This window comes from Oryzias latipes, chromosome 15, assembly GCF_002234675.1.
Source record: "Oryzias latipes chromosome 15, ASM223467v1".
NCBI classification, from domain to species: Eukaryota; Metazoa; Chordata; class Actinopteri; order Beloniformes; family Adrianichthyidae; genus Oryzias; species Oryzias latipes.
In genome coordinates, this window is record NC_019873.2 from 14,023,624 (window position 1) to 14,049,503 (window position 25,880).

Consider the following 25,880-nt stretch of genomic DNA (forward strand, 5'->3'; position numbering starts at 1 on the left):
AAGAATTGGCATTATAGATACATTAAAAGCTCAAAAAATTATTTTGCCTGATACAGGGCCTTTAAGTTTCTTTAGTCATAGTAAGATCATATGTTTTGATAGCAAAAGAAAAATTATAATTCTGACTAAATATTAACAAATACATTGAATGTTATGTATGGATTCTTCTTTTTTTGGCAGTGGTACATAGCCTAAATGTCTGTACTTTAAGAACATTTTCTTCAGTTCCCTGTGGGGCAATGGGCACAAATCAAATGAGTGAAAATCAATGAAAGAGGCTATAATTTTGAATTTGCTTAAAAGAGGACAAACCCATCTTGACAGTATCTTCAGAAATAATAATGTATTCTGAACGTGTTGCACAATGGTTTGGTGAATCTGAAGGCTTTTTGACTTTAATACTATAACACCGTGAATTTGGCGCGCGTTCTTAAATGCACATTGTTGAACATGCATTTAGTCTATAGTGTTCACAATGAACAGTTTTTACTAGTGCATGTCCACCACCGGCAGTTGGAAGACAGTGCGAAATGTCAAAGCGGTGCAAACCTCGTGAATCTTACCCCAGGCTTTTCCTTTCACAGTTCTATTCCGATATATGAAAGACTTGGTGTCATAGAATTTCGTCTGGGCACAAAACGCAACTATTAATTACGCCTTTTTATATGTAGAGTCTAAAAACAGTCGTACAAACGTGCATAGCATCAAGTAAACACAAGAGTTTTGAACGCAGAAGCCAGAAATGTTCAAATATGCGCGTTTACATAGACTTTTCGTTGGAAGTGGTCGCTTGAATGTGCGTTGCCAGGGGTGTGCAGGCATAGCGTGAGAGCTCATGTCACTCCAAAATGAAAGACTACATGCTGAGCTGTCCAAGTTCATTGTCCTCCCTCCAGTTGATTTCATCCAAGTAGTTGGTTAAAAGAAAGCAGTCAACCAGAGTTAGTTTATCTTTAATCTGTAGAACTTTGATACATTTCTTTATTTGGATCATTTTTCAATTTCAGATTAATTATCAGGCAGAGAAGAAAGTTTCATTTCAAATTAGACTAAGGATAAGGCACTAGTGAAGCTAAAGCCCCAGAGCTTCAATTTGACGCTTTTTCCTCCTCGAAGGCGCAAATACTCAAAACGATCATAAAGATGGTCAAAGGAAAAGGGTGACTTTCAGACAGAACAGAAATATGAGGAGGAGAAGGAATCACATGTAAACAAACCAGCTGTGCAGTAAATGCAGCATTGCAGCTCTGCTGTGATAAGAGACTGGCCTTCATAAATAATGCATCCGGGTGTCGGCCGACCAGCCATCACCACTGAAACAGGGCTAAACAAACAGCATGGAGATCGGTCACAGCCGACTAAACACACATCTTAGTCAGATATCAATCACTGTCCTGGGAGCACACACACCTGTGTGTGTTTAAAAGCAAGCAGATTTGTTTGAGAAACACACAATTTAGCTCATGATATTCTAGCTCATAAAATGGCCCCTTATTGGTCATATATCAATTGGTATTTATAATGAACCCAATTTGTTGTATTACTCTTGTTTTTATTACCATGCATCACAATATTTGTCATAATATTGCATATTGCATTTCAGGTAGAAGAGATTTTTGCTTTGCTTCAAGCTCAAATAAGGTACTTCCACCCAAAAAAAAAAACAATTTTCATAAAGTCACACAAAATACAACTTTGGCAGTCTATAACATTTCTGAGAGAACTTAAGCCTGATTTTTTGAAACACACATGTGGCCATTTGTACCTTTACTTTGTGTCTATGAGAGTTTGTTAAAAATTCCCAAATGCGCTTATTGTGGATTACATCCGAAAAGAGAGTATTATGTTGTCATATTTATATCCATTGGCACATACAAATATAGAGAAATATTACATTTTGTGAATCTACATCAACACTTTTACTTTTTAGCTGCTTTACCGCCAAATGCAATTGCATCCAGTTTTAATGTTTAGTCAATGTACAGATGCAATAGCAGCAGGGCGTTAAAGGCGTCACAGCGAGAGTTCAAAAATCTAAACTTTGGCAAAGATGAAGCGAAGCGTCAACCTATCAGGGACTCTACTTTGGCACGTGGCGTGTTGGTAGCGTGATCAGCGGGTGGACTCCAAGGAGAATCTGACTGTTCTACTCCTGAACTTTGTAATACATATTTTTTTTATTATTTAGATGGAGATAATAATTCAAAGGCCCTCTACATTTATTCTTATATTTATTTTTTTTTCCTTCCTCAAACTGAAGTGGGACAACAAGATGTCAAACTGGGTCACAGCTAAAATTTTCCTGTATATCTATATTTGTTTTTACAGCTTCTTCAATTTGTGACTTAACTTTAAGAGTTTTGTGCTTCGTTTTCTTTTCATTTAGATTGATTTTAGAAAAAGTGAATTTTTTCTTTCTTTTTAGACTGAGAGCAAAGTTAAAAAAATAAATAAATAAAATCAATGATCCCTTTTTGGTTAGTTTATTTTTTTTTTTTTAGAATAACACAGGCTTGAATCACGGACACATTGATTGCGTTGGAGTACAAGTGAGGTATTTGTGTATTAGTGTAAAAACAACAGGCTTTTCTCTCGACTGCTCATAAATAAACCTGGATTTCTTGTTGATGAGTCAACACAAAACACTGAATCAGTTAAAGGGCAAAGTGAGAAAAAGACCATGAATTGCTGGTGAGGAGTGAAGATGTCAAACATTTGGTCTTATGAATTGATTTAGGGTTCAAGCTGTGTTTTTGAGCGTCTGAGTTTCCGCGCCTGAGAGGGTCAGAAGTGAATGTGAAATGATGCAGCATCTGTTGACTCTGTAAGTGAAATATCACTTCATTCCATTTCATTTAGTGTCACTTTGTCTCATTTAAGTGCTTCATGAGGAGCACTAATTAAGGGGAATGGCCTTGTTTATCGTCATGGTGATGCTCATTAAGAGAAGAGTTTTTTTTTTGTTTTTTTTTTCAGGGCTTGTGACATTAACACATCCTCCTCTACTTGTGGGTAGAAAGGAAGTGTCAGTAATTCATTCTAGGCCTTAATGCTGCACTAGTGTTTATGCAGTTATGTAATGCACTCATGCTATATACCCTATGCATATCTAAAAACACAAACAGACGGAAGCATCATAAACACTTCCATGTAGGCGGTGTCTTACCTCTCTTCGTCGTGAGGCCCAGCAGGTCTGTTTGATTTTCCACACCACAGCAGCGACCAGCAACAGCGACAGGAAACAGCTGGTGGGTGAAGAGTAGTAGTCAACCAAAAATCAATGCGGGCGCAGCAGCAAACATTTAGACTTCACAGACTAAAGGAAACCATCAAATATAAACCCTAAGGCCTGGAAAAAAAAAAAAAAATACATGTGAAAAGTCAATTTTGCCCCTACTGCAAGAGAATTTTTAACGTTTAGTTTTAAAGCTATTAGCAGAGCCGCACAATTTTTCAGTTCATGCTTTTAATTTAAGACTGAAGTTGTGTTGTTTGACCTTCAGCTAAAGATAAATGGTCACGTCAGACTTAAATGTCACTCTGATGATCAGCTTCAAATAAAAAAAAGCAGCATTAACTGAATCAATGGGAAGAAAATTTATTTTAGAGGAAAAAAAAAAGGATAGTTATTATAGTTGCATGGCAACAATAACAAAAACAGAAACTGTAAAGGGAGTTTGATAGGAAATCTGTGGAAATGTCAACAGGCAGACCTGCTGCAAACAAACCCAGACCAATAAGGGTCAAAGTGGATTCTGACAGAAATACACAGCTATAAAACCAGGTCATTTCCGGTGTTCACATTTTCTTTCTAAAGACGTTTTTCATGCTTTACTAACTTTATCCTCTGTTTGGAAACGCAAAGATTTCAAGAATGTGGTGTATGTCAATTAAAAGAAAAACTGTTTTTTAATTGTCTTTGCTAATGCATGCGGGTGCTTTATAATATCAAAGGGAGTCAAGAGGACTGTAACAACCAAAACTGGTCCTCATCCAGAACTGGAAGACCACCATATTCCGGTAACATTCCTTAAAAAAAAATGATATTTTAACTGTCAACCCTGACACTTGTAATTTTTTCCAGTTTCAAGCTTAAATAAATGGTAACACTTTATATTAAGATTCCTTAACAAGCTTTGTTAACACATTAACAAGCATTATAATATAATTTTTAGGGTGTTAGTAAGACATTTATTAGTACAATAAGTCTAATAAGATTCACTGTTGTGGAAGGAAACCTCTGGCGCACGCACTGCGCCAAGGCGCGCACGCCACACCTCGGCGCTTGAAAGTCATTGCTGCTCTCTTTTAATGGAAGGTTTTTTTAACCAGCACTGTTATTTCCACAATGCTGCCATGTTACTGCTGGAAGGAGGGGAGAGCTGCTCTCGCGTTCGGCTGCAGTTCCCTGCTCCGTCTTAAACACGCACGCGGTTTCAGCACATATACATCCTCAATCTACAACACAGTGTGGCGAACCGGGGGTTAGCCCCGCCTTAAACCCCTAAGACTCATGGGAAGTGGGGAATGTGAGTGTAAATTTCCACACCATAAGTGAGGGACCTGTGAGCTGAAGTGACGTCCATGCTGTTTGGCAGATGTGGGTGTGTTCAAATAAATAGGCTAAACTACTAGTAACTCCTCCCTCTCTGAGACTACTGTGGTCTCAGTGATGTGGCACTTGAATTGCCACAACATAATGTAAAGGATTCATTCATTAAAATGTTCATCCTTCAGAAAATTGTTTTTTAAAGTTATTACAGCACCACATTTCTTCGTTAAAAAAATGAAAGATGAGGAAGCAAAAGCGCACATAAAACAAACTTTTAAAAAATCTTAATGTGATCTTGTGTGAAATATCAATTTTGTTATCCTTTTGAAAATGTCATTGTGGTTTTATGGTGCATTTGTTTTGTTAAATAACTGTACTGTCAGTCCAACATTTGCTAATGACCAAAAAACAAAAACTACATAGCATTTATTTTACAGCTTTTAGCAGGATTTGCAATTAAGGAAGAGAAAACAATGAAATCATTTAGAAAGACTTAAATTTACTGCCTTCGAGCTACAGTTTCCAGGGAGTAAAGACAACAAAAGAAGCAGAAATCTTTCAGAAATGTGCTGAGAGACAAGACCTCAGTGACCAAAGCCAGCTGGGATTCTAGGACAGCAGAGAGAAGTAAGAGGTCATCATGTGACATGACTGTACACACACTTTTTTGTTCAAAAAGAGCTATGAATTGTAGCCAAACACAAAGCTTCTTTATCAAACAGAACATTTGAAAAGTAAGAGCGCCTGAAGACTAATGGGCAGGAAGTCCATGAGAATCTGCTGAGGAGAGCAGCTAACAAACAATCCTCCCCTTCATCCATCTGGATGTGCATCTGTGTGCATGCATGTTTCCTCAGCTGTCTGTGAAGTGAAGCTCACAACCCTGTAAAGGCTGTTAGTGTCCATACTGAATGTGACATTTTCAGAGTTACAGTGAGGTGGCTTTGACTCTCTAAGTAGAAAGGAAAACCTCTTCAGCATCGAGAAAAAGAAAAAAACACTAAGTGGTGCTATTGAATGAAAAACACCAAGTTCTATTTAAGCTTCATTAACTGCTGTTTCAATAAAGGTTCAGCTATACTTCCATAATACAATGTACCAATAAATATGAACAACGTTATTGCCCATGTTTTGTACAACTTAAAAAAAAAGGCTGAAGAAAAAATTTCCCATGTCTCTATTTGTGCAATCAATGGTGCATTTTCCAAAATGAAAAGTAAATAATGCATGCAAAGTTTAAACGTTTGAAGCTATGGACACAAAGGGCATAATGCTAAATGTTAGTTTTTTAACACAAATTTAGCCCATGGTGTTCACACTGGGAAGGGCTTCTTCTTTTAATTGCCACTGTTTTCTAGTGCATGTCTGTCACCTACACACTTAAAAGAGGCTTGGTGCAAAATGTCGAAGCGGTGCCAACTCACAAATGTAGCTCCAGGCACTTCCTTTCACAGCTTTATTACGATATATGAAAGACTTATTGTTAATATTGTTACTTTCTCCTCGTTGAATGTTCAAACGCTTTGCACTTCTGTCCGTGTAAAGGGACGTCATGCATACACCACTATCAAATCCAAGTTCCTGATCAGTCAAAGTTCAACCTGGTACAATTTTCAATGCACGTTCAATGGCTGCTTATTTTGTAAATAAAGCCTAAAGATAGTCTTAAAAATGTCTGTCGCTAAACGTGAACGCAAAGTATTGAATTCGAATGCCCAAAACATGAATTTATTTGCAGCTCAATAAACTTTTCATTATATGTGGTCGCTTTAATGTGAATTGTGGACGAGCTCTGAACATCTTTAGAAAATTCTCGTAAGAAAAAAGCCTAATACTTTTATAGGTTTAGTTAGATATAAGTTCTAGCGACGCCTGTGACCCTGAACAGGACTAAGCAGGAACAAGGACCATATTTATGAGGATTTAAAAAACTGAATTCCCTGATCAAGAGGGCAGGCTGTGTGGTGGGGCTTAACCTGGAGACGCTGGAGGCAGTGGCAGAGCGGATGATGCTGTCCAGTTTGGACCTCAAGGAAACCATGAAACAATGAATGTTTTGTACGCATTTTACCCTACATGTTAAGTAATAACTTCTTTAATTTGAACATTTTCTTGAACAATAATATAAAAGAAAGTATATATATATATATAGAGAGAGAGAGAGAGAGAGAGAGAGAGAGAGAGAGAGAGAGAGAGAGAGAGAGAGAGAGAGAGAGAGAGAGAGAGAGAGAGAGAGAGAGAGAGAGAGAGAGAGAGATACAGTATATACTATAATTCCCTAATATACCATATTCCCTGCACTCTCATTGGCTAACATTCAAATATAACCAGGCCCAAGATTCCCTGCTAGTTTTGCATTAGTTCCCAATTAATGGGCCACAGGACCTGAGCTTAGCCGTCAAACCACTGAGCCGAAGTGGCTAATTGTCGCTATTACAAAGACATTAGGGAAAAGTATGGATGAAGAGGATGGGAGGCTATCCTGTGGATTTGGTAACACTCCACTGAGTCTCTTGATAGTTTTGGCTTTAAGAGCATCCATCCGTAGGCAGGAGCCATCGAACTGGTGAAACAGCCATAGTTGTGAGTGTGTGTAGATCATAATGTCTTAGTAGTTTGCTTTGAGTTTACAAACACAAAACTAGAAAATGAGGATTCATATGAACCCCTGCACACACAAACAAACAACAGAGAGCAATCAAACATCTAAATGCCAACAAGCAGGGCAAACAAAAATCAATAAGCTATCCGAGGTGCTGCTAGAACACACTGGGAGAACAGCTCTTCAGCTGCCCAAGCAGCAAATCAGCTTAGACTGCAAGGACCTTCCAGAGGCAGCAAGTTTTCTTCGTATAACATTAAAACTGCACCTTTTCTTCAATCTATGAAACATTGCCTTTCTCCGTTATTCATTTCATCTTCTGCACTTTACTTTAGTAAACAATAATACTGCTAATACTATTGTAGCATCACTTTGTGACCTTAATTGAATAAAAGCCACTTTTGTAGACATAGTTTACAGTTGAGTAATTTTACATCAGCCCGTACGTAGTCCAAGAATACCCTGAACTTATATATATTTCCAGATATACAGTATGTCTGTGATTCAATCATAAACATCTCTGACTTCACCCTTTGGATTCTGCATGGCAAAAAAGAAGGTGGGAAAAGAACAGAACCATCGGAAGTTACTCCTCCAAAGTCAACAATGCTCCAAATAAATCTATTGGGCAGGAGAAAGAAAAAGTGTGAAGCTCCCTTTGTGTCTACCAATCTACCGAACAACCCACAACCCCTAATTATGAGAAAAATTTGATATCAAACGGAACAAAGAAGCTTATTTAAATGGACATACGGTCTAGAAAAAGAAAGTAATAAGCATCAAGATCTTTTCAGAAACCAACCCTGACAGAGGAGTAATTTAGGTGTAAACCAGGACTTTTTATGATGGGGTCAATGGAAATTTGCTCTTTTTTGAAAGCTGCTTCCAATAGTCTAGGTTAAATTCACTAAATTTAATTAGGGAAGTTTCCATAGTACATTCATATTATCTTTTACTTTAGTTAGGAAAAATTAAAAAATAAAAACAGGTAAGCTTAAAATTATATATTTAATGGTTTTCTAACAGTTAATTCATTCATTTTCTAAACCCCTTTTTGTTCCTTTCAGGATCACAGGGATGCTGGTGCCTGACCCGGCCACTTACGGGCAAAGGCAGGAGACACCCTGGACAGGTCGCCAGAATGTCGCAGGGCCACAAATCACACACCTATACACACTCACATTCACATCAAGGGACAATTTAGAGTAACAAATTACATTATATGAAATATGTTTTTGGACGGTGGGAGGAAGCCGGAGTCCCGGAGAAACCCACACATGCACGGGAGAACATGCAAATTCTACAAAGGTCCCCCATCGGTCACTCTGTTTCAGGTCCCCCAGCCAGGACTTGAACTGAGGCCTTCTTGCTATGATGGCCCCAGTGGCCAATGCAGCCGGCGGCGCATGTTTCTAACAGTAAGGTTAAGAAATTGTCATGGGAGGCAACATAATGTCCATTGACATCTTAACATTATACACAACGATGAGTATCTTAATGACACTATGAAAATGTCCACCTTTTCTATGGCAAGGCCACCACAGTGACATTGGAAAGTGTCAGCTCCTGTTCATGATTTACCAATTAATTTTTGTGATTAAGCCATTGTGTCCCTTAGAAACAATTTGGTGAAGTAAATTAATGGCTCATTATTTTCATTAATCTTTGTTTACGCGCAAAGACAGACACTGTCTCCACGAAGAACCCTAAAAATGAATGTCACATAAAACATATAAATATATATATATATATATATACATATAAATATACATATAAATATATATATATATATATATATATATATATATATATATATATATATATATATATATATATATATATATATATATATATATATATATAGCCTGGAAAGTGAAGGTGACAGTGGTGCCTGTGGTAATTGGAGCACTCGGGGCAGTAACCCCCAAGCTGGAGGAGTGGCTACAACAGATACCTGGAAAGACCTCAGACCTCTCAGTCCAGAAAAGCGCAGTGCTAGGAACAGCTAAGATACTGCGCAGGACCTTCAAGCTCCCAGGCCTCTGGTAGAGGACCCGAGCTTGGAGGAGAAACCACCCGCGGAGGGTGAGAGGGGCGTTTTTTATATATATATATAAGCCAATAAGACAAAAGCTCAGAGGTAAAATTCTGTAGGATCAAACATTCCCAATCTCATCCAGCAGCTTACTTTCATTGCAATTACAGTTTTAGTGTGTTGCTGTACAAGGCTATCATTTTAAGCAGAATAGAATTGCCTGAGGCCAATATTATTGTCTTACAAATACTGAGCAAAATTAGGATTTGCTGCTGAAAGTCTTTTCTTTCTTTATCTTCCTGCTCTCATCCACAGTTGATCCGTACTCTCACTTACTAATGCAAGAAATAGAAAAAAAAAGAATCTGAAAAATTGGACAAAATTATGTTGCATTTATATCAGTGCTCTCCACAGCCTCAAATGCTAATTGGTGACACCGCAGTTCAGTTCCGTCCAATTACTTGCAGCTCTTGCTGTTCTGATTAGCAATCAGCTTTCCTCTTACTATTTCGAAAGCGGCAGTGAAGCTGCTCAAAACCAAGTGGCTCACGAGAGTCCAAGAACTCATTACTGTTTTCATGACCATCTTTGTCAACATCTGCTCCAAGGAAGACTGAAGAGGAGGATCTGTTACTAGTCTGCAGTAGTTCTTTTTTTGCATAAACGTTATGTAATCACAGCAAAAGACTTGGAAGTGATGAAAGCCATTGGCACGTTAAAACAGAGGTAAAGCAATAATAAACTGATGCAGCCTTTAAATACCTGCTTTCTGTTCAAAATGATCACTAGTTATTTGCAAGTAAGACTGTAACTTTGAACAACAATGGTTTCTTGTAAGGACAGTGAAAGATTTAACTGACTTAATGTGCGATGCAAATGTTATTTTTTAATGTATATATACTGTACACTGAAAAAAAAATATCAATATAGAGTTGATCAGGTTGTCGATTGTGGTCTGTGGAATGTGGTTCGACTCCTCTTCAATGGCTATGTCATTGCAACACGCTGCCATATTTGGTAATCTAGAGCATCCCAATCATGCTCAAAGGGTGATGTGTCCAATATGCTGGCCATGCAAGAACTTGGATGTTTTTCATCATCAAATTATAGTGTGGATGCACGGTAACATGGGACCGTCCATTATCATGCTGCCACATGGGCCTCAGGATCTCGTCACAGAATATCTGTGCCATCAATAAAATGTAGCTGTGTTCTTCATCCATACCAAACACCTGCCCATACCTTAACCCCACTGCCACTATGGGCCACTGGACAACTTGATCAACTCCATTGGTCTTGGGTCGTTTGTGGCAGAAAGAGATCAAACGTTTGCAGAAACAAAGTCAGATCATAATCACTTTTAAAAAGGTGTGTAAAGGCAGAAAAAAGGTGTTATAAAACACAAAAAGTAGTTTGATATTTTCTGTTTATTTACTTAGTCATCAAGCCAGATGTGTTGGTAAAAAAAGTAAACAGCTTCCTGCTGAGATTGATCAATCAACAACACAATAGTTAATGTGCCATTGAGTAAAAAGTGTCTAAATTCTGTAAGTCAAGGTTTAAGTGTAAGTTTGTCGGCTTGACATTTTTCTATTAACCATGAAATGTATGTACTTGGTCCTTATTGACTTTTATTTGTTTAAGTTATTGCAAAGCTACAATTATGTGTCAGACCTTAAAAAATATTCTTCTACATTATATAATAAACACCATAAATAACATAAAAGGAAGAAGTCTTGTCATACATAACCTTTTCAAACTAGTGCATTGCAACGAGAGCAAACTTCTAACCAGGGCACTGACTAACACACACACCAGAACTCTCCCGGCAAAACTCGACACTGTCCCGTAATGATGACATCATCCATATATGCAGGCCTAAAGGTCGCGGATGTCCGGAAGCCGGCCGTAGGCAATGAAACAGCTCACTTCCCCACATGGCTGCACAGTGACACACACTCAGACACGAAAACAGTCAGGGAGATACATGCAAACATTAACAGGAAACCACATCCGCACAGACACCCGTGTGCAGAGACAAACACACACTTGTTTGGTGTCTTTGCTGAGTGGCAGGATCTTGCCTGAAGACAACAGACTTAATTCCTGACTTCTTTCCCAAAAGCTTCTCATTAGATTCACTGTCTATCTTCATGAATGTGTAACCTCTCTGAAGCAACACTGGCCTCGTTCACAAAATGCCGGCCTTGTGTAGCTCCTGATGTTCAATGGAAGGAAAACCTTCCTTTTTTTAATGAACCTTTGTTAGACATTACTGCTAAGAAAAACACAAAAAGAACATCTGAGTTCTGCTTTTAGGTTAAACAATCATGGTGTTCCAGGTCAAGGCTTAAAACTGCAGATCCTGCCGACAACCTGCTTCTGGGTGTGGTCTTCAACATTATTAGAAATAATAATAGATTCCATGATAATGAAAAAAAGATTTGATCTTTAAGTCCCATTCCGATCATCTTTTGATCTATTTCAAAACCATTTCCAGTGGTCTTTTATTTATGATTATGCTGTTTCTAGGCAAAATCAAAAACATGTGTCATGTCTAGGACATAGTTTCTGCAATATGTCTACAGAGCGGTAGGAGGTCATTTGAAGTTCCCTTTTGAGTCAACTTTTGGGACTGTTGGCACAGGGTAAACCCAGCCCAATTTCCCATCGTCCATCTGTTTGCACTCTCCCACTAGCTAACAGCCCCTTAAAACCTCAGCCTGACATTACTGATACAATATTGGAGCCAGCTAACCGTACAGCTTTGATCCAGATGCCAGCTGATGTTTGTGGAACCTACATTACGGCTATAAGCTTTTTCTAATGGCATTATTTCATCTGCTCACCATTTACAATGATTTGAACAAAGAAATACTTGGAAATGCATATTAAAGCATGGTGGTGATGGTCATACTAAACTTAAACTGACCTTTTATCCAATATTTTTTTGTTAGACTGCTAAAAAGCTGCTCATTACTGCTCATCCTTGCAAATATTTTCTTGTTCAGAAAGCAACATTCTTATTTTGACGTGCAAGAAATTGTGTGGTTAAAGCAACTAAGATGTCATTTCTTTTAAAATGTCATTTTGTCTCATTTTGACCTTAAACATTTTTGCTGAATTTAAATTAATTCTACCCTATTTTTCATTGCAAGCACGTACCTATGCCTTCTTTCGCCATTTAGTTATTCAGTTACCACGGATGTTGAAGGTTAAGCTTCATGCTTCTGGCTGACATGGTCTACAGTAACTCAGAGTTCAGTTTGAATAACAACCAAAAAGTCACAGCAAACTGAAGAAGAAAAGTTCAAAAACATGCAGGATGTAATGCAAACATGAATTATGTTTTACCTGAAAAATGTTACAAAGAACTGGACCAGATCCATGATGCTGTTGTGCTGAGAGAAAGCAATCTGTTAAAAAGAAAAGGAAAAGAACTTAAGATGAGTAATAATACAAGGAAATAAATACATCTGACCATTGTACAAAAAAATAGAATAAACACAGGAAATCATTTGGGAAAGAAAATTATGCTGTTCCAATAACATTCAAGAATCTGTCAAAACAAACCGCTATCAATCACATCACCAACAGAATGCCCCAGTTTCATTTATGTATTTTTCATTTTGAAGATGGTTGACAAAAAAAAAAAAACAAAAAAAACTTTTCGCTAACTTGTTGATATTTTCTTCCTGACACAAACACAGAAAGCACAGTGAAAGCCAGTGTATGGCAAGCTGTTATTAGTCTGTGACATAAAGGCTTCTTGTGGTGCATGTTTTCTTGTATTCCTGCAGGAATTTGCTCAATTGAACTGCAGCAAACAGCTGGATGCTGCAGCTCCACTGAGTCCACCTCGTCCACCATCATGTTAGTGTGAAGATAGCAGCTCTGTGGTGTCCAGAGCCTCAAAGGTGACACATGTTGACTCAGGCACCTTGTTGGACTACTGGATCACGTCACCATGTTGCCAGTGAATCTCTACAAATTCCTTCCTTGACATGTAAAATCAGATCAAACAGATATTAAATTGTGCGTTTTAATTTGCATCCTTTGGAGAATTTCTAATTAATTACTGTACAAATGTTAGCTTGCCATGTTACTGTGAATGTTTTGATTGTTTCCGTGTATTAGACTGCCTTTCAACTGTATATCTCTTTGAACCAAATCTTGTAAACAAAAGCACATGCCTAAAGATCTCTTCAGTCATTGGCTAGGTATTAAGAGGGTGGGGCAAAGCAACGAGAAGCACAAATTATGGAAGGTCTACGCTTTGCAGTCCTTGTCGGGATAGTTTACTGATTTAAACTTTAGATTTTGAACGTCTGTAACTGTTGGAATAATATAGATGAGTTATCTCATATTTGCTTATACGCATTACTTAGCTATATAGATAATATAATCATGCATGCAAAAGTGTCTGTGTCCAAGTTTGTTTCAAAGGTGAAGGTGAAACTCTTGGGAGGAGACCACCTTTCTTAGCGTCTTCCCAGCATCAGCATGAGAACTGTGTTATCTGTGTGAAGACCGGAATCGAAGGACGCTCTGTGTTAGTTTATCCGTGAGAAAAGACTTTGCAGTTCCAGAGATGATGTGGGAAGACTGTGAAAAGACGGACATGTTGCAATTCATGCTTTCTGATTGCGCTGCAGCTGCATTTTATCCGTTTCCCCTCCTTAGAGCTCAGCACATGTGTAACTTAGGGAAACCCAACAAACTTAATAAAAGAGGAGGCGAGAGATTATGCGCCAGAGCAGAGAGAGGTTGTTGCTGGGTATGATCTCTGTTTATTCTCCTCGTAAAAAGGTACCTTTGGTCTGTTGTCTTTCTTTCCTTATGCTGTTTTTCTGATGTTGCAGGTTTTTTTAACCCAACAGTATCAACGTCAGGTACTGCTCTTCTTATCTCACGTTGTGCAAGACGGTTACTGAAGAAGCAACGGCTAAAAAAGTACACTGCTGAGTGTATAAAGCGTATAAACTGTCGGTAAAACAGCGTGAGAAGCAATTTGTATTATGTTAAAAGTTTTATTTAGTGAGCCTGAATTAATCTGACCAAATTTCGGTCAGTTGCTGTGTCTCAATGATGCTCCTTTACTCTGTTTACGTAAAGCCTGGCTAAGGTGGCTGTTTTGGTTCAGTTGTTCTGCTCCGAGCATGGAGCCTTTTCAGACTGAAGAAACTTAGAGTGAACTGGAGCTCAGTCTGATTGGATACAAAGCAAAACCCCCTCGAAAGATGGGTCCGAGAGCGGTTCCTGGTGCCGGACCAGGGTCCGTGTGGGTGCATTCAGACTGAAAATTTGTTCTGGATTATCAGAGAAAACAATTTCTGCTTCACTTTAAGCTAACCAAAATGTGTCCAGTCTGAATACAACCTTAATCTACTAAACAAGTGAGCTCTCACTGACATACAGTTGCAGTCACAATCTAAAGTTTTGCAGAAAGTTTTTCCTTCTTAATCGAATCCAGAACTCATTCAACATCAGCACATTAACGTTGGTCATACTGCAACTTCTCTTGACATACACACAACATCATCTGCCAGGTGAAGTAAAAAAACTTTTGTTTTCCGTAAACTAATAACAAAGCACTTTACTTTGAGTGGAAGAAAAACAAGGAAAGTAAGAGTCCAGTCTGTTTCTGTAAATAACCTTCAACATGGAGCCATTTCTTTCAATCTAAAGTGTGTTTCCTAATCTTTCTTGCATTTGTCATCATTGAAAGTTATTATAAAGATATAACATAAAGTAGTGTTTGGTACAGTGCCGTACCTAATGCACTGCCTCTGGTTGTATCTGACAAAACTCAGGCTGTTGGAGAAAGGGCCAAATGCATTTGCCAGGAAGTTTCTATTTTCTTTTTAAATGTTCTCCGGAGTTCTTAATATCTTTCTCACACAGCCTTTCTTTTGCGTAGTTGGAATTTCCACCGTGTTGAGTACATTTACATTATAAGCCCAGGCCTTTATTTAAAAACTGATTACTATCAGAGTCTTGAACCCTCCTTTTTGGCTGTGACTAAAGGGATTGGGGACAAAAATGAAGATCTGAAAACATTTATGGCATGTACCTGAAAAATGAAAATTTTTATCCAATTTATTTATTTCAACGAATTCATACAAAATATAAATAAACGTTGCATTAAATTTGCATTTTTTTCTTAAATTTGCATTATCCATGTACAGTATGTCTTCGTTTTCTTCGCCAAAGTTGGTATCTGGTACAATAATTGCTCACAATTTTGGAACCAGTGATGGGAAAGGGGGAATGAGATTGCTCAGCAGGTTGCTCAGCACCAACCGTTGTGCCCACTACTCAGAAGTGAATTTCTAATGAACTACTGCCACTTTGCAGAAACTATGTCCTAGAAAACAAGTTTTTTTTTTTTTTTTTTACGACATATTTCATAGTTAAAAGACCCCTGGGAATGCTTTTAAAATTTATCAAAAGATAATCGGATTAGGTCTTTTTCGTGAACCATAGTCCCCTAATACCACTCTCCAAATGGCTCCACCAATCTTCTGTACTCAATCTTATCTGTTATTTAAGCCCAAAAATTGTTGGGTTGTCAGAGGATTTTAGTATCTCCTATAGTTAAGGTCAGTATAGAAGGTTAAGAGGAATGGAAGTGCATTAGTGGTGCTGGACACCACTGAAGACACACTATTTTAACAAACCAAGGTCTGCAGGTTAGATAACTTGTGATGAAGGTCGAAAGATGAGAGTCCAAAGCAGTTGTGGTCAGGTTTTTGTGGTGTCAATGGTGCTGACTGGCATTAAAAGGTGCTAAAAATAGTTCTGGTGCTGCATAAATTATTCACCAGCTCATAATGCATAGATAAAAATCATGAGTCAGAGACAAAGTCAAAAAGTGAAAATTAACATTATTGGAATTGAACGACAGTCGCTATTAACTGCATTCAGAATTGGGTTGTAAGTAAAATTAAAATAGGGACTAAACTGAAGGTTCTAACTGTTGCTTTCATTCATCCTTCTCTTAAATTCCTCCTAACTTAAGTGTGAATGCCAGATGATGAGAGACTGGGAGGAGGTCTGGAGTAAGAAGTCTGAGTCTTAAGCTTCACACAGTGGATGTGGAATGTGTTCTTAAACTCAAACTTAAATGAGTGTTTGGCCCACGGTGTTCACACTGGACAAACAGGGAGGGACTACTTCTTGTTCTTCTTCTACTGTTTACTACTGAATGTCTGCTGCCTTAGAGGCTGGTGCATTTGTCGAAAGGGTGCAAATCTCAGGAATTATGCTAATTACTAATGCTATGCTCACACCGGGCATGTGATGCTCGTTTAGAATAGAGCATTCACACTGGACTATCGCTACCTGATACTAGTCCGCCACCAACAGCTGGAGGAGGCTTGGTGCAAAATGTTGAAGCGCTGCAAATCTTGCTCCCAGCTTTTTCTTTCACAGCTCTGTTCTGATACTCAGTATGAAAGACTTGGTGTCATAGAATTACGGCAGGGGCACAAACCACAATTATTCATTCCTCCTTCATGATCAATGTTCAAACGGTTGTCACTTCTGTGAAATAAAAGGGGCGCCATCCGTGCGTCACTACCATATCTGAATCCCTGATTGGTCAAAGTTCGACCGAATATAAAATTCAATGCGTCAACTTTTAATGGCTACGCATTTTGTATGTAGAGCCAAAAAATAGTTTATAACTGTTTGTAGCTACGTGGGAACCCAAGAGATGCCCAGAACATGCATTTATGCGCATTTACATGGACAATTGGAAGCAATTGCTTCATCGCAGGTTGCCAAGGGCGGTTTGAATGTAGCTTTCGAATTTTTTACTTGGTGTAGCTATATTTCCTTTTAACTTTAAAACCCCAGTAGAAAAACTAAAATCCTTTTTGGCCTTATTGAATTCCCTTTTTTTAATGAGTTTTGCAATTGCTTCCACAGAATGGTATTTTCAGTGTGTCAGTGTTTCTTGTAAATAAACCCTATCCAGCATCTCATATATATGCTTTTGAATGACTGAATACTAATATCCATTTTTTTTCTGGTGCTACTGAGCAAGGTCAACATTTTGATGGTTGCTTTATCAGTCTTAACAACCCTAACAATCAAGAGCACACTAATGCTAACATTAAAAGACCTCTTATGACTTTAGAGTTCAAGACAATGTTTTCAACAAAAACAAGTTATTTTCCTGAACTAAAACAAGAATTCAAAATTGCAGACTGAACCCAGCAGAACATCTGCTGCCAAAGCAGGAGGAAAGGCTTGAATAGAAAGAATGCTGATGTGGCTGCATAAATTAATAACCTGATCAATATCCCTGCCATGTCATCAAATCAGGAGCACACGGGATGATTTATGACTGTATATTTCATCAAATTAATGTGCTGCCAAACTAGGCAAATACTGAGGCACATGAGAAAGTTTCAGTCTCATTCTGTCACATGCAACACTGGCTGTTATTAAGGTCTCTTTGCATTAAATACAGATCAGTGTGCAAAATGATATTCAGACCAGTGGGAGTAATGCATATGTTCACCTTCTGTTATTCTGGCTCTGAAAAGTTTGCTAAAAATGGGTCACTGTTGTCCAGTAATTGCAGTTTTTTAAATAAAATAAACTAAGATGGATGTGAATATCAATCTAAAAGAACAGACATCATTTGATGCCATTTGGACACAATGACATGCTCTAAATCCTCATTTATTCCGCTGTTCCCTTGCAAACTCCTAAACCAAACTTTGTACTGCATGTGACACAGGTATATGCAGCACCATGTGGTAAATTAAAAAAAAAAAATATATATATATATATATATATATATATATATATATATATAATATAAATTATATTCCATGAGACAACACTGATTTTAAGAAACAGTTTTTTTCTTTTTCTTAATGAGCTCAGAATAAATTACGGACGTTTGTAAGCAATATTAAACATTAACCCATGTGTGGAAGACTTGCTAGCATGTATATGATAATTGTCCAGTTTGTGATCCATCTTAGAGGTAAGCTATAGCTCTAAAGCTATGGACACACCGGGCATGTGACATGTGTTCAGGGCCGCACTAAATGGAGGTTCTTGAACACACATTTAGTCAATAGTGTTCACATTGGACAGGCAGGGAGGGCTTTTTCTTTTTCAAAAGTTTACTAGCGCATGTCCACCACCTACAGTTGAAAGAGGCTTGGTGTGAAATGTGGAAGTGGTGTAAATCTTGCAAATCTTGCTCCAGGTTTTCTATTTCAAAGCTCTATTCTGATATGTGAAAGACATATCAAGTGCAGAGCACACTTATTTCTCCTCCTTGATATATTTTGGAACTTTGGTGAATTGAAAAAAAGATATGATCCTTATGTCACTACCAAATTCAAGTCCCTGATTGGTCAAAGTTTAATTGGTTCAATAATAGGTCTTCATGAGCCCAGCCTCTATTAGAGACTGGTGTCTAAATTAATGAACACATGTTAGACCCAGCGTGTATTGGAGACCAGCATCTGTTAGTGACCGGCTACTAATTGAAGATATACAGTACGCGTGGATGCGAGAGTTTTAAATATAAAAGCCCAAAACGCACATTTACGTGGGTTTGCATAGACATTTCAATAGAAGTGGCTACTGTAACGTGCGTTGCTGAGGGAATGTGAACATAGCTTTAAAGCCCGTACACACCGGGACGAATATTCGCCAGGCGTTATTCGCCAGCGTTTTTCGCTACGTTTTTTGTGTTCACACCCAGGCGATTTTCGCTGACGATGAGCCGAGCGAACATGCAATTTCATTCCCTGACATTAGATGGCGCTTAATGTAAACAGAAATACTCCTGTACACAAGGTGGCGCTGCGCAACTTTACGATTCTTAAAGTCGCTTTTCACTCAGAAGAAGAGGGCAAGTATTTACGCGCTTGTCAGAATAATACAAAGAAAACATGAATATTTCAAGCACCAGTAGCTCCAACTGGTGCTTGGTTCAGGGATATTTTAGAATGTCCGTCATTATTTCTTCGCGGCAGTGTAGACGCTACTTGGCGTCTATCTTCTTCGCTGGTATGTGTGCTCAGCAAGGCAGTTTTGTGTTTGTGCGCCCCCAAGTTGTGTTTTACTGTAACTTCAGAAGCTCCAGACACGTGAGCAAAAGCGCCATTCTCATTGGTCGAGTAGATTTCGACGCGACGCGTCGAAAAAAAATTAACGAACCCGAGGCGGGTTTTTTTTTTTGACGCTTTGACGCGTGGCGTTTTTTCGCGTCGGTGTGCACACTCTCATTGGAGCCCTTTGTTTAGTCACGAGGCGTTAAACGTCGGCGAAAATCGCCGGCGAAATTCGTCCAGGTGTGAACGGGCCTTTAGAGGTTAGCTTCAGCTTAAAGTCTTAACTTTACATTAAGCAAACCTAATTACTGCAAATTACCCATATACAAATCACATCTACATCACCACCATGTCACATTTTGTGATGATACACTGTTTATTTTTCCAGCATGAAAAAAGTCACCCCTGTGAAGCTGATTTTCAAAAATTAATTGAAATGTTCTTTATCAAAAGAGAAGCTTTCTTATGGCAACTTTGTCAAACAGATGTAATTGTTGAACAGTGTGTTCATTTGGGCGTTATTAACATCTGCAAAGCTTTGACAAGAGAACCTTGGGCAAACAAGTCATCAATTTACAAATGAGCAAAGGCAAATCTTGTAGTTTTGTAAGATTTGTGTGGTTCACAGGTGGATGGGTAAATCTTTGATCAGAAGATCGCAGGTTTGGTTTCCACCTTACCTGCCTATGTTTTAACGAGTCCTAGGGCATACAGCACAACACTTAATTCCACATTGAATAAGAGTGTTACTGTAAAGTGCTTGTTTTTGCTGTTTGTGTGCCAAGTACCATAACCCTAAACTTTATTTCAATTGTTTAGCTTTTTTTTATTCTGCTGCACTTTATGTCATTAAAGCTGAAAGTCAGTATTTTTATGATGCCCTTGGCCTATAAGCTTCCTTTCCTTTTAGAGTTAAAAGGACTTTAAGATCTTATAAGGTTTTTTCATAAAATTCATTTAAAAGTATAAACTGTTAAAGATGCTCTAAAGCTGCATGCACTATGGGGCTATAAATGATAAAAAAATACTCATGTGGAGATCTGAAATACCCCCAAAAGCACATATTTAATATCCCAAGTTCAGCATGGGGATACTTTTAAAAAGCTCTAATAGTTAGAGAGACTGCCTCTTTGTCTTTGGATCCTCTGAGACTACTTGGGTGGGGAAAGAAAGAAAGGGGGCAGAATGAGCTTACCAGCATTTGTTCAGCAGGTAAAATGGCCTGACAGAGGAAAAAAAAAAGTGCAGGAAAGCTGATTCTGGTCCAGTGGGACTCTCCATTAATACAGGCATCAGGAGGGAGAAAAGAGGCTGGCTTTGCATCCAGGTTTTCAGTGCAGCAGCTTACGTCATTACCCCAAGACAATATTACGAGTTATTATGAGAACACTAAAACTTTAATTCAAGTGTATGTACTTACTTAAAACAAATGCAAGTGTTATTAATTAAAGTTATGATTTTGCAGAGCTTACAAAGTCTTATCTGTAATGCTTTTACTCAAACTGACACTTCTCAAATGTCTCGCTAGCACACTTCCCAGTCACAGTCCAACTCCAGCCAACAGCCATCATTTTTATTTACAGCAACTGTAGTCATTAAACATACTTATGATCAATATTATATTTTTTTATTCAAACATCCCTGCAGAGTCACACCACCAGGTTATTCCACAGTGCATATTAAGGTCACAACTGCCCTTATGAATTCCGCTTTCATAACTCTCACGTTTACGCATAGGATAGCTATGCACATTTTTAAGATAGCTATATGTCCAATACGCACATCCAATAAAAGCACGTCAAAATTTAAAGTTGAACTTAGACTAATTAGGCACTTGGATTTGGTAGTGACGTATGGATAACGTCCCTTTAAATTGCGCATTCATTGCGTACAACCTGGCTATTAGAAATTGGGAAATTAGACAATCAGAGTGTAGTTTGTCTGGGCATTTTTATGTATCACCTGAACAGCTAATGCTTGCAGCATTTATATGTGATCAGTAAGGAGCCAGTGCGGGGACCATACCAATGACTGGAGCGCTGCGTCATGGGGAACCATACACCAGCATCACCGGTCACAAATGCGTGTAACTTACACTACTTTACTTCATGAAACACTTACCGCACACATGACAATGGTATGTTTCATTTTCATGACGTCCCCTAAGGTGGACACATGAGCCCTTTAGGGAACTCCGAGAAACCCCGGCGCTCCTCCTAAGATGGAGCTACTTCAGTCTACAATCCTCTACGGGCCAGAACGACCCGAAGTCCTGCAGAACACACATGGGCCAACTCCTATAGGGGTGCATGTGATTAAGCCACAAACCCAAAAGAAAAATCTACTTATACACTGAACACATTAAACTCCATCCAGGTAACCCAACCACATGCATTAGGAAAGACCGAGCTAATTCAGAACTTTAACATGGCATACTTTATCATTTATAAAAATCGTACTGATTTGACAGACTTTTTATATTTGCATTGTTTACTTTTTTGAACTGGAACCACTGCCAACACTAACTGGACATTGTAAAAATAAAAGTAAAGATTCTGGGAATGAAAAAAGTTTACGGAGCTTGAAAAAAGCAGGTTCACTGGTGATGAATGGCGAACAGCAAGAGTAAATTAGTGCTCATTTATCATGAGATTTGGTGCACCAATGCTTTTCTGAGATACCACTCAATTTACACAAAAAAACCCCAAAAAATATAGATTTTATTAAGAACTTACAGAAATGTTTTGGTGACTTTTACAGATGAAAAAAAACCCAAGAAACCCAACGTATGAACGCAACAAATTTAATAAACCTTGTAAGTAGCTAAATAGCTGGAATGAGATAATTTGTGAAATTGGAGATTATACATCAATGAATTGGCCTAAAAATAAAATAAAACAATAAAGAAAGAAATAAAACTCCCACAACTAAATGCTGGAATAACCTGTGCACCTCAGCAACAACAAGAACAGTGCAGTGTAATTGTTTTGAGATCAGAGGTCAACCGACTGTTCAGGGAATTTTTTTTTTTTTCCTTGGAGCCTGAACTGCAATTACCCCAGGGGAGAAAGAGACAGAAATAAAAGATGTGAGGAACAGGAGTGATGTAAAGAGGACTCCAAGGATTCTGTTTCTCCAGTACAGTCATTATGGAAGGCCTACGGTAGCCCTCCAGGGACAAGCTTAGGAGCTGTGACAGCAAAGGGCTGCCTTTTATTTCCCTAACCCTGAACCAAGAGTTGCTTGTTAAAGCGCACAAAGAAACAAAGAGCTTGGCTAATCAATAAAAAGAAGTGAAAAGAAAAAGAGAGCAGCCAAAAGAAAAATAAAAGGAAGCACAGAGCGCAAGAGCTACAAAACAGAAGCAATAGAGGACAGCTGAGGTGGAGTAAAAGCACGAACAAAGCAGAAAAGCAGTACTAATCCCTTCAGATTGAACCGACGACTCTTGTGTTATGTTTCTGCAAAATGTATGGTAAAAAATTCTAAACTTATATTGGTTTCACATAAAACTTTACTAAATACGCAAACACAAATGGGATATAAGTATATATTTTTTGCTTTGAATAAAAAGCGTCAAATAATAGCAGAACTTGGTCCCAGTGATGCCACGGAGGATAAGCAGGATTCCACTAACTCAGCAGTCTTGTGGTTTTCATGGCAGAGCTACACACCACAAAGACCTCTGAGTTTACAACAATCCAGAATTGAATAATAAACATTGTGTTTAATTTATACCGTTTGTTACCATACTACATGTAATTCAATTAAAATCAAATACAAACAAATAAATTAAATAAAACAAAGTTTCCTGCTCTCACCCATTAAAGTGAGCACAGACCTTAACGGGCCTTAAACGAGCAGAGGCATGGGAGTCCTTCCATGTTGGATGTTTTGGGAACCTTTAGAGCATGCAGAGGCTGCATACACATGTTAACAAATGAATAGAGAGGTGCTTTTAGTGCAGGCTTCCTAAGCATTTGCATATTTATGAGGACTTAATGACCAAACTCAGGCAGTTGCCAGGAGCAGCCTCCACCTACATGTTATGTAAATGAGTCCAGCTGCTCCATATGTGTTCACTTGTTGAGAGCGCTCTCAAATCTAGCCTTTTTAGCGGGCGCTAAGTGAACACAGAAACAAACTGCATACAGCTCTTTATCCAAAACTACCATTTAGCCCTTCTCATTGCTGAATTCAAGCTTGTCGTCTTGAGTATCGTCAACTTTCACAGACCAATAACAAGTGAATATTGGGATTCCAATATTCCAATGTCTTAAAACTTGTTACTTACTCATCACCTGTATACATAGCTGTTGAAGCCAACTGATAGTAAATATTGATCAATGATTAAACTGATAAAATTACACTAAATTGTAAGGTTTTTGGTTGAATAATTCAGTGACTCCTTTAGCATGTTCTAAACAAGACGACACAAAGTTATGACATTATTTTTGGCTTTTATTTTGTCTCAATAAATGACATCGTACTGTTAATGTTATTGTTAATCCATGTTAGATAGTCATTAAACCATTGGATCCAAACAACCGCATCACCAGAGCGCCAAAAATGTTTCCTTTTATGACCAATAATATTTGCAGAAATACGTGTCGACCTCACTAAGCTGAGCCAACTAGAAATATGTTCAAAAAGTTGCCTGGAAGTAACCATCGGCTGGTCTTGAAAGTGTGAAATGGGGACTGCTTCTTAATAATGCACAATGTGTGAAGGCTTTGGAATGTGCTCACATTCAACGTTGGATTCGTAGAAGCTTAGTCTCCACTGACAGAATGCTGCTAGGAAAATAGGCTGCTGTGAATAAGACCAGTTCATTCGGAGAACATTGTTGTCATGGGGATTAGTCACATCCAAACCCAAAGAAGTGGAGCTTAGACTTTGAATTTTCTTTTTTTTTTTTTTTTTTTTTTACTTTTTGAGGTATTTTGTAGTTGATCTAATAAAAAATCAAGTCAAGTAAGATGTTAATGATAGTTACCTTTTTTTAATAAAAGGCTGCCCTTGTCTCAGAGCTCCTGCCTTTTATATTAGCGTGTATAAGCAAGGGTTTCTTCAAAAGGGAAAAATTACAGACCTTTCCACTATCAGCATAAAAGTATAAATCCTGTAAAAGCACAAATTATTATTTACAGAATAAAAAAGTTCAAAAAAGGACATGTACATGATTTATGATACATTTCTATTTAGTTGCTTTACAGTCCAGGTCAGATAAGACCTGTAAGTACCAGGGGGGGGGAAACAATTACATAGTGTTGGTATGGATAAAATGATAGGTGTTATGTTGATTTTAAACTGATTTTAAATCTGTCGTTTTCAATGCAAGCTAACATCACAGCTAACAGATCGAATACAAAAATAAACATGTTGGTTTACACTTAAACTACTTTTAAGTGTACTTTGAAATAAATTTTCTTTATAACTTGAATATGAATTTTCAGCCAGGATGGGGGACCGTATCGAGCTACAGATAACTCCAGAGACTCCGGGCAGGCCTTCCAATTAAGAGTCTAAATGATTACCACCATCACCGGGAACCGTTGGTTCCAAGCCCATCTGTTTTTAAATCAAAGCCCTGTAAAGCTGTAAGTCTCATTTCTTACCCACAACTTATACAAAAATTGAATATTATTTACACATTTGAGCTGAAACTTTGGTTTTGCAAGTGCGTTGTGCATTTTTTGACACATTGAAACTGACAGTAGAAGGAGGAGTAGAAGTGGCTACTGTAAAGTACGTTGCCAAGGGCATGTGAAGGTAGCTTTAGAGGTTAGCTTCCGCTTAAAAGTCTTAACTTTACATTAAGCAAACCTAATTACTGCAAATGAACCCATATACAAATTACATTTATATCACCACCATGCTTTATAGTTGGTGTCACATTGTCACATGTACATGATTTCTGATACATTTCTAGTAGGATCTTGATAAATAAAAATGTTTTATTTGATGCAATGACAAATTGCTGCTAAGTCTTGAACCAACAACCACTTTTCTTACAATATACTGAGTCCAATATACTGATTTGTGTCTCAAAATGAGATTAAGTGTAACCCATGTGACGCACATTCAAGAATGAGCATTTAGCCCATGGTGTTCACACTGGACAAGCAGTGAGTGGCTTCTTCTTTTTATTTTTCTACTGTTTATTAGCACATGTCTGCCACCTACAGCTGGAAGAGGTTTAGTACAAAATGTCAAAGCGGGGTAAATCTTGTAAATTTTGCTCCAGGCTTTTTCTTTCACAGCTCTATTACAATATATGAAAGGCTTGGTGTCATAATTCCAGCTGGGGACAAACCCCACAATTCAGTGGCCGTGTGGTAGAGTGTCCGCCCTGTGACTGGGAGGTCGTGAGTTCAAACACAGGTTGAATGATACCCAACATGCCTCCCTGCTTGGCACTTATCATTAAGGGGTTTTCTTGGGGGGGGGGGTTAAAGCACCAAATGCTTTCTGAGTGCAGCTCACCACTCCCTCGGTAGATTGGTCAAACATGGAGAAAACATTAATACATCTTGGTGAATGACAACTAATGGCACTTTAACTTTCCCCTCTAAGATCAACTTTCAAACATTTGGCACTTCC

The 25,880-nt window shown here is 38.2% G+C and overlaps 1 protein-coding gene across 1 annotated transcript in view; it reads right to left on the reverse strand.

The window, feature by feature from the left end:
• LOC101172102 (attractin-like protein 1) overlaps positions 1–25,880 on the reverse strand; it is a gene marked incomplete in the record, with an annotated part of 241,418 nt that overhangs the window by 107,292 nt on the left and 108,246 nt on the right. The window contains 2 exon segments of the mRNA XM_023963706.1: positions 3,167–3,245; positions 12,544–12,605. Of these exon segments, the coding sequence (XP_023819474.1) occupies positions 3,167–3,245; positions 12,544–12,605 (141 nt within the window).